Source organism: Acinonyx jubatus, chromosome E4 (genome assembly GCF_027475565.1).
Source record: "Acinonyx jubatus isolate Ajub_Pintada_27869175 chromosome E4, VMU_Ajub_asm_v1.0, whole genome shotgun sequence".
NCBI classification, from domain to species: domain Eukaryota; kingdom Metazoa; phylum Chordata; class Mammalia; order Carnivora; family Felidae; genus Acinonyx; species Acinonyx jubatus.
The window spans coordinates 11201328-11211205 of NC_069395.1; the positions used below are offsets into that span (position 1 = coordinate 11201328).

Genomic DNA, 9878 nt, shown 5'->3' on the forward strand with positions numbered 1-9878 from the left:
AAATCCCAGAAATAAACTCAAACACATACAGCAAGTGGTATTTGACAAGGGAGCCAGGGTCTACGGCCATACTACCCTGAACACACCCAGTTATGCCTGACAAGGGAGCCAGGTATACTCAATGTGGAAAGGACAGTCTCTTCAATGGATTGTTCTGGGGAAACTGGATATTCACATGCAAAAGAACAAAATTGGACCCCTATCTTACCTCACTTGCAAAAATTAACTCAAAACGAATTAAGGACCTAAATGTAATACCTGAATCTGTAAAACGACCAGAAGAAAACATAGGAGAAAATTTCTTTGATATTGGTCGTGGCAGTGATTTTTTGCAGTAGTACAGAAATCACAAGGAACAAAAACAAAATTAAACAAATGAGACTACATTAAAGTAAAAAGCATCTGCACAGCAAAGAACCAAGCACAATGAAAAAGGAACTTATGAAATGGGAGAAAATATTTGCAAACCATCCATCTGACAAGAGGTTAATGTCCCAAATATATAAGGAGCCCATGCAACTCAATATCCAACAAGCAAATAATCTGACTTAAAAATGAGCAGAGGAACTAAACAGATATTTTTCCAAAGAAGACAAAGCAAATGGCCAACAGGTACATGAAAAGATATTTGTCACTAATCATTAGGCAAATGCCAATCAAAACCATGATGAGCTATCACCTCACATGTGTTAGAATGATTATTATCAAAGAGACAGGAGATAACAAGCATTGGGGAGGAAGGGAAGAAAGGGGAATATTCGTGCACTGTTGGTGGGAATGGAAATTAGTACCCCACTATGGAAAACACTGTCGAGTTTCCTCAACTTTTAAAAATAGGACTCCCTTATAATCCAGCAATCCCACTTCTGGTTATAAATCTGAAGGAGATAAGAGCACTATCTCAATCCTTCATGTTCATTGTAGCGTTATTCACAATACCAAGACATAGAAACAATCTAAGTGTCTATCATTAGGTGATTGCATAAAGAAGATGTGATAGTTATATGCAATGGAATATTTCTCAGCCAAAAAAAAAAGAATGAAATCTTGTCATTTGCAACAACATGGATGGACCTAAATGGTGTTATGCTAAGTGAAATAAGCCAGATAGAGAAAGGAAAACACTGTATAATATCACTTGTAGGTGGAATCTAAAAAAAAGGTAAACTCATAGAAACAGGGCTGGAAACTGAGGGAAACAGAATGATATTGGTCAAAGGGTCCGAAAATCCAGTGATAAGGTAAATAAGCTCTGAAGATCTAATATATAGCATGGTACTTATAGTCAACAATACTGTATTATACACTTGAACATTGCTAAAACAGTAGATCTTAAATGTTCTCACCACAAAAAAAGAAAAAGAAAGAAAGCATGTAAGGTGATGGATGTGCTAACTAACCTTATCATGGTAATCATTTCATGGTAGATACACGTACCGAATCATTGCCTCAGACGCTTAAACTTACACAATGTTATTTGTCAGTTATATCTCAGTAAAGCTGGGGTGGGGCGCCTGGGTGGTTCAGTTGGTTAAGCATCCAACTCTTGGTTTTGGCTCAGGTCACGATCTCATGGTTTGTGGGATCGAGACCCGCGTCGGGCTCTGTGCTGTCCTGCTTGGGATTCTCTCCCTCTCCTTCTCTCTCTGCCCCTAGCCTCCCCCCTCATCTCTCTCAAAATAAATAAACTTAAAAAAAAAAAAAAAAGGCTGGGGAAAAAATTAACAATTATCTCTAAAGACTGGGATTAGATGAAAAAGACATTTTCACTTTTTATTTTAGATTCATTTGCATTATTTGTTACATTATTCGTACTTTAACTTACTTTGTTTTTACTTAAACCAGTTAGTTAACATACAGAGTAATATTAGTTTCAGTTATACAGTTTACTGATTCAACAATTACACACAAGACCCAGTGTTCGGGGCACCTGGGCGGTTCAGTCAGTTGAACATCTGACTTCAGCTCAGGCCATGATCTCGCAGTTCATGAGTTTGAGCCCCGTGTCAGGCGTCTGCTGCCAGCTCAGAGCCCACTTCAGACCCTCTCTCCCCCTCTTTCTGCCCCTACCCCCACTCATGCTCTCAAAAACAAACAAACAAACAAACAAAGGCCTGGTGCTTATCACAGCCAATGAAACCAACTTAGCTTTAACTTAAATTTAAGTACTTGAAAATTGTATTTATAAATTCAAAATTCAAATATGTAAGAATGTGATCATTTTGACCATATCTGTGTAATATAATCTTGAGAAATTAAAAAAAAAATAAGTCAATAAAATCTGACTCTACATACCAAATAGCCAGTTCTTCTGTATTTTAATTTAATTTTTTCCATTTTGCTCACCAAATATGACAGTACTACCCATATAGTGTAAATCTGGCCTCAAAAATTAGGTTTTAGGGGCGCCTGGGTGGCTCAGTTGGTTAAGTGGCCGACTTCAGCTCAGGTCATGATCTTGCAGTTCGTGGGTTCGAGCCCCGCATCAGGCTCTGTGCTGACAGCTCGGGCCCTAGAGCCTGCTTCAGATTCTGTGTCTCCCTCTCTCTCTGCCCCTCTCCCGCTCATGCTCATCTCTCTCCCTCTCTCTCTCTCTCTCTCTCTCTCTCAAAAATAAACACTAAAAATTTTTTAAATTAATTAGGTTTTAATATCATATTTGAAAGAAGCCCAACTCTAAATTCCCAATTTTAACAAATTCTCCATTTTTAGAACACAGAATAGTTCTTCATCCTTGGCAATTAAATTCCAAATGCTATTTTGGGTGCTATCCAGAGGCTTCAGATCACAGAAAACCGTACAAGCTCTTGTGTGCCTCGCTCAGAAAGTGGAGACTGAAATAAAATTCTCCAGAGTGACTTCCTCCTGGCCCCTGATGCTTCAGTCACCCCACAGAAGCCTGACTGATGCCATGTGCTCCAGAAAAGGGGTCTGCCAACCCCAACAAGATGGGGATCTCAGAAGTGCTCAAATTCTTGGCTGGGTCAGCTGATTTAACAGCCTCTTTATAGAGGATGTTTTTATTTTTGATCCTATATCCCAGAAATTTGAGTTTCTTGGAATAGAAAATGTGAATGTGGGTGGGCCTACCCCTTTCATATTTCCTCTCTCTCTCTCTCCCCCCCACCCTCATTTCACATCCTTCAGTCTTTTCCCCCAAGCACTTTCTTCTCTCTGTAGGCTGTTCTTTCTCCCCATTCCCTGCAGAGACATTCTCTCTGATTCTCTCTTCACTCTCATGGATGGTTTTCTCTACCCTAGACCTAGCAGTTGCTTGAATCACTTCATGGCTACTCTAATTCAGACACCAAGATGACCAAAATAAACAAGCAGGATGAAAGTCTTCCTAATTTTTCAAACATCTCAAGGATCAAAGGAGGCCAACTGTGGCAAAATTCATCCGTTACTTCTCAATGACTGCTCTCCAAACCGCCCCCCCCCCCCCCACAGGGCTCCCCCCACAAAGGACAAGAAACCTGTAGTGTCTCTGACAACTGAATTGAGTCTCTGGATACAATTTCAACATTTTTCTGCACCTTCAATCTCTTTCTTCCTCTCCTTTCTCACTTGGCCAAAGACAGACTATGAACCGATTTTATTTTCAAAGATTCTATTCTGGCCGCTGCAGCCTAAAAACAAAGCAAGGAGTCACAAAGTGAACCTCGTCCCCAGTTACAGCCTTCCCACCAGCCATACTCTCTGAGTCCCTTCGGTTTGCGTGTAAGGCCAAATGTGGGTCACGTAGAGGACAGGGTGGGCTGAGGAACCACGTTAGCTGTGAAGGCCTCTGGAAGTCACATCCCCTCTGTGTGCCTTAGGTACCTTGTAGTTACTTATTAGAGCCACTCACAGATATCACTCTTCTCTGCTCCCAGTTATGTGCTAGAATTTCCCTTCCCTACCCCCTCTGTAGATAAGCATGGCCATATGACCTGTGTTGTTCCAATTAAATGTTAGCAGAAATGCGCGGATGGCTTCCAAGCAAAAACTAAGAGTCAGTCACCAGATTCCTTTTTTCCTTTTCCAGAGACCATAACAAACATATTTCAAGATGGAATCTCCATCACCCTGGGTCCCTGGATGACTTCAACGAGTAGCACTCCCTCTGCTACCCCATGTAGAACGGACCCCATAGTAGCATGTACACTATAAGCCACTGAGATTTGACAGTTATTTGCGATGTATCATACCAATAACGTTCTTCCACTTCTTCTTGGGGTGTCTTCCCGAACCAACCCTGAATCCTGCAGGTTATCCCATATTATGCAGCAGACCACTCTTTCTACTTAGGTTTCCCTAAAAGTGTCTTTTGTTCACTTCATCATTGTCCAATTTTGCTACAAGGACAGGAGCTATGTCCTCTGTTCCTCTGACGCAGTTTCTATAGTCCTTCTGCAGTTTCCAGATTTCCCCACGTGCACCCTTCTCTCTTTCTCTTGCAGTTTCCACAATCACCCCATATGTATCCTAACCCCCACCGCTCAGAACCTGTGGCAGGACCTGCATTTAGCAGATGCTCCGTTAATGTTTTTTGCTGACTCATTTTAACCCATGCCAAGATCTACAGAAAAGGTGAAACAAACAACGGCTTGCCCAGGATGGGTCATCAAGGTGATTGCAACTCCTCCTTCACCTAAATGAGGATTTCTTACCATTTGAACATGTTTTATTATCCAAAGGGGTAGCTGCATACGCTTGCGAAGCATTGCCCCAAGAGGCCCAAGTGGTTTGTCATCTTGCTCACCTGATTACAGTCATTAAGAAAGTACATGAGAACTTGAGCTACCCAACGCATTCAAGGGTCCCTCTGGGTTCACCAGAGACGCATGGGAATCACAATAACCCACTTCCACAGCATGGCCACCTCTCCCTGCAGGAATCTGCTGTGTAGACAGACCCCTTTGGGTACTTCCTGCCAAGAAGATAAATCTGAGCTTTCTCAGAGCAGAGCAAAGGCGCTATGAGACAAGGCTTGATTCAGTGGCTTTCCATACATCGTTTGTCTACCTGTTTGGGTTAGCAAACTAGCTCTCAAAGAGCCACTAAAGAGTGGATCAGGAGCAGAACAGACAACAGAAATCCAGAGATAACTGCTGAACCTGACTTCAGTCTTCCACTTCTCCTTTCTCCTTTAAATAGGCAATGCGCTTTGTTTGTGTTTGACAGCTCAGTGGTGGCGAAGCATGTGGGGCACAGAATCTCTTTCGGTTCCACATTGCCTAGTTTCCCAGAAACCAGCCTTAGATCTCTAAGCCACAACAAAGAGGTGCCCATTTAGCAAACTGACCTCCTTTATCCCCACAGGCACTTCTGTATTTTCAAAATGGTAGGCTGCACCTGAGGGAAACGAAAACATTTTATACTGCCTGTTTTCAGCCTGGACATCGGTCCCTCTCAGACGCGCCTGCTCACGGGGCTGCAAATAAACTGGAAAAATAAGAGCCATAAACAGCCCCACCCTCACGTTAGCCAAGCCTTCAACATGTGCTCCTGTAATTAGAGTACTTACTTATGGGAGATCCACTTCCTCCCTTCTTCGGTGAGGCCCCTTCTCCAGACAACCTCCACACTTCCTTTTGGTTAACACAAAGCACTGTTCACGTGCATAATCTGCTTCCAAGAGATCCAGTGAATAGACTCGGCTACACGGGTACTGTGATTGCAAGAGACACAGAAAGATAAGCATGCGTTCACACCGTCCACGTAAAATTGAAGTTAATCTATTTAGGAGAATGAAACTTAAAATTTTGCCAATCAAATTTCATCCCTTTAATTTTTTGTTAAGTTTGATTTTATTTACTTGAGCGAGACAGGGACAGTGCAAGTGGAGGAGGGACAGAGAGAAGAAGAGAGGGAATCCCAAGCAGGCTTTGTGCCACCAGCGCAGAGCCCCCGCCGGGCTCGAACTCACAAAACCGCCAGATCGTGACCTGAGCCAAAACCGAGAGGCCACGGGCACCTCAGTGGCTCAGTCGGTTGAGCATCAGACTTCATTCAGCTCAGGTCATGATCTCACGGCTCACGGTTGGAGCCCCAAGTCCAGCTCTGTGCTGACAGCGTGGAGGCTGGAGCCTGCTTTGGCTTCTGTGTCTCCCTCTCTTTCTCTGCCCCTATCCCGCTGTGCCCCTCCCCCCACTCACATTCTGTCTGTGTCTCAAAAATTAAAAAAAAAATTTTTAAATAATGAAAATTAAAAAAACCAAGAGTTGACGCTTAATCGACTGAGCCACCTAGGCACCCCGTATTTCGTCTCTTTAGAGACTCCCTCTTGAACCACCCCATCTAAGTTTATGTCCTCCTCCTTATCACTTTGTGTATCCTAGCCCTGTTTTTTTAACAGACCTTATCATTTGAAATTCTTTTATTTATCTCTTGGTTTGTTTGTTTATTGCTTGTTTGTAATATTGGAATGTAATCTCCATAAGCAGGAATTTTGCCTAGAACATTTCCTAGCATGTAGTTGGTGCTAAGTAAATGTTAGCAGTTTTAGGTAGAGAGAGATGCTTACACAAACATAAAAAGCTCCCAATTAGTAAGGGAGAAACTATTAACCCTGATTCTGTGTGCCCAGAATTCGTGATCCCCAAAGACCACCAGGGAGTCGAGTCCGATGCAAAAGCAAAGAGCCTTTATTGGAGCTAGCTCGAGCTCAATCCCCTACCTGCACAGACGCAGCGGTGAGATACCGGAGAGAGAGAGCGGGTTTCAAGAGCACAAACGTTTTATAGGGATCATGGCCTCAGCCGATTGGCTGGGGAAGGGTCGTGGCCTCAGCCGACTGGCTGGGGAAGGATCAGCGTCCCGTCACGCAGGTTGCCGGGCGTGGTTTGATCGGGAAGTTTGAATGGCTGAGCGGGAAGTTACTCAAGGGGAGGATACAGAACAAGATGGAGTCGGCTGGCCTACGTCTGCTCTTTCATTCCCCCCTTGTCATGTATCTTGCGGACCCAATCATGGGACCGGCTGCATTTCTATTTTGTCCTCTCCTGTTATTAGGGGCTTGTACTGAGCACGGAGGACCATTAGTTGGACGGCCCTCATGCAGTCCCTGAGTTGGTGTCTATGATCTGCCAGGTAATGTTTTGGGGGCCGTGGGTACTCCCGGCAGCATGAGCAATGACAAGCAGAGTTAACAGCGGAACCAATATCAGGTGGGTCGAATGCGCTGTAACTTGACCTCGAGCGGGTTGTGTTGGTCCTGATTGACGGCCCATTGTGTGATGAAGTCCTTCCCGATCGAGGAGGGGTCCGCTGGCCGAACGTGGGTGTGATGGACCCAGGTCGCGATGCCGTCTACTTTGAGAGCGGTGGGGGTTGTCAGCACCACGCTGTAGGGTCCCTTCCAGCGCGGCTCAAGGGTCTCTCGGTGGTGCCTCTTGACGTAGACCCAGTCTCCCGGCCTGTACTGATGAGGTGTCGGGGTCGGGCCAGCGTTGCAGATGGCACGGTGGCGCGGCCAAATGTCCTCGTGCGCCCTCTGCAGCCCTCTCAAGGAAAGAAAAAGTTCTTGATCTTTAAACTCAGCAGAAAGTTCAGCTCGAAGGTTGGGAATAACAGGGGGTGGCCTGCCAAACATGATCTCGTAGGGAGTAAAACCCGGAGTGTAAGGAGTGTTTCTAACCCGGTAAAGGGCGTACGGTAGGAGAGTCACCCAGTCCCCGCCAGTCTCCATGGTTAATTTGGTAAGGGTCTCTTTTAGGGTTCTATTCATTCTTTCTACCTGTCCTGAGCTCTGGGGCCTAAAAGTACAATGTAATTTCCACTTTGCCCCCATAGCCTTGGCTACTGCCTGCGTTACCTGCGAGATAAAACCTGGTCCATTGTCTGATCCTACCATAACAGGAAAACCATACCTGGGTAAGATGTCTTCTAGCAGCTTCTTAGCCACCGTCTGAGCCGTTTCATGCTTGGTTGGGTATGCCTCCACCCAGCCAGAGAAGGTGTCTGTAAATATTAAAAGATATTTATAACCATACTTTCCTGGTTTAACTTCAGTGAAGTCGACCTCCCATTGGGCTCCCCATCTGGTGCCTCTGAGCCTGGTTCCTTTTTTATTTGATGTGGCTCTCGCGTTGGTGAGTTGGCAAGTCTTGCAGGCAGATACAACTTGCTCTATTTTGGTGTCCTGTTGGTGAATCTTGATGCCCGCATATCAGATTAAGTCTTTTAATTTTCGGGCCCCCATGTGAGCAGACCGATGCATGTGCTCTAATACTGAGACTCCGAGCTGGTCTGGCAGCACAAGCTCCTTGTTAGGTGTATACCACCATCCCTTTATCTCCTGGGCCATGGGGAGTTTCTTGATCCGCTGTACCTCCCCCTGGGAGTATTTGGGCTGCTCTGGTAAAACTGGGTCTCCCGGGTCCGGTAGTTGTATGGTCATGGTGGGGACTGAAGTAAGGGCTACTGCCTTGGCTGCCTGGTCAGCCTTTCGATTACCTCTAGCTACCGGGTTATCAGCTTTCTGGTGCCCTTGGCAGTGGATAATGGCCAGCTTGGCAGGAAGCCATAAGGCCGTAAGCAGGTCAAGTATCTCCTGCTTATTTTTTATAGTCCGGCCTCCACCGTCAGTAACCCCCTCTCCTGATAAATTGCCCCATGGATATGAGCTGTGGCAAACACATAACGGCTGTCTGTGTAGATGTTAGCCGTTTTCCAGCTCCCAGTGTTAGCGCCTTGGTAACGGTGACGAGCTCTGCTCTCTGGGCTGACGTTCCAGAGGGTAGAGTCTCCGCCCATACAATGTCTGTTTCCATGACCACCTCTGCACCCACATACCTGTGTCCGTCCCACACAAAGCTGCTGCCATCAGTGAACCAAGTAGCCTCAGCATCGGGGAGGGGCCGGTAGGTCAGATCTGTCCGGAATCCATGTACTTGCTCCAGGATCCCCGCACAGTCATGTAGTGGAGCACCTAGGTCAGGGTCGGGCAGCAGGGTTGCAGGAGGGTTGAGTAGGAGGCTCTAGTAATGAGTCATACGTGTGTTGCTCATCCATCTATCGGGAGGCTGTTTCAGGACCCCTTCAATGGCGTGTGGGGTCACGATCCAGATCTCCTGTCCTAGGGTCAGTTTGTCTGCATCCTTGACTAGGAGTGCTGTCGCCGCAATAATTCTTAGGCATGGCGGCCAGCCGGCAGCCACTGGGTCTAGCTTCTTGGACAGGTAAGCCACTGGGCGGTTCCAGGGGCCTAAGGCTTGAGTTAGAACCCCTTTTGCTATTCCCTTGTGTTTGTCTACAAAGAGGTGGAAGGGCTTCATAATGTCTGGTAGGCCCAGGGCTAGGGCACTTAGGAGGGCCTTTTTTAACTGATTAAACAGTTTCTTCTTTTTCAGTCCATTTAAATGTTTGCCCCTCTTTGGTAGCTTCATATGGGGGCCTGGCGATCTCAGCAAAACCCGGAACCCAGAGGCGGCAGTAGCTGGCCGATCCTAGGAATTCCCTTACTTCCCTTTGGGTGGTGGGAGTAGGGATCTTTAGGACAGTTTCTTTTCTGGCATCTGATAACCTCTGCTGTCCACCCTCCAGGCTGTATCCCAGGTAACTTACCCTCTCCCTGCATATCTGAGACTTCTTCATGGATGCCCGGTACCCCAAGGCCCCCAGGGTAGCCAGCAGGTCCTGGGTCCCTCGCTTGCAGTCCTTGGCCTTGTCGGCAGCAATCAGGATGTCATCTACGTACTGTAGGAGGGTGAGGCCAGGGTGCTCCCTTCTGTACTCACCCAGGTCCTCGTGTAGTGCCTCGTCGAAGATGGTGGGCGAATTTTTGAACCCCTGAGGCAGTCGTGTCCAGGTGAGTTGTCCACTGTAGCCCTCCTCTGGATCATGCCACTCGAAGGTGAACAAGGGTTGGCTCTGGGGTGCCAGTGGCAGACTGA

General features: G+C 46.3%; 1 protein-coding gene across 1 annotated transcript; it reads right to left on the reverse strand.

The window, feature by feature from the left end:
- Positions 1 to 6609: 6609 nt before the first annotated feature.
- On the reverse strand, positions 6610 to 7845 carry LOC128312969 (uncharacterized). Its single transcript, XM_053209005.1, has one exon. It carries the CDS (start codon positions 7835 to 7837, stop codon positions 7148 to 7150), a length of 690 nt encoding a protein of 229 aa, XP_053064980.1. The 5' UTR covers positions 7838 to 7845; the 3' UTR covers positions 6610 to 7147.
- Between the last annotated feature and the right edge of the window lie 2033 nt (positions 7846 to 9878).

Bases quoted from the DNA above. Each gene is read 5' to 3' on its own strand.
- LOC128312969 (XM_053209005.1), bottom strand. From the start codon at position 7,837: ATGGTAGGATCAGACAATGGACCAGGTTTTATCTCGCAGGTAACGCAG.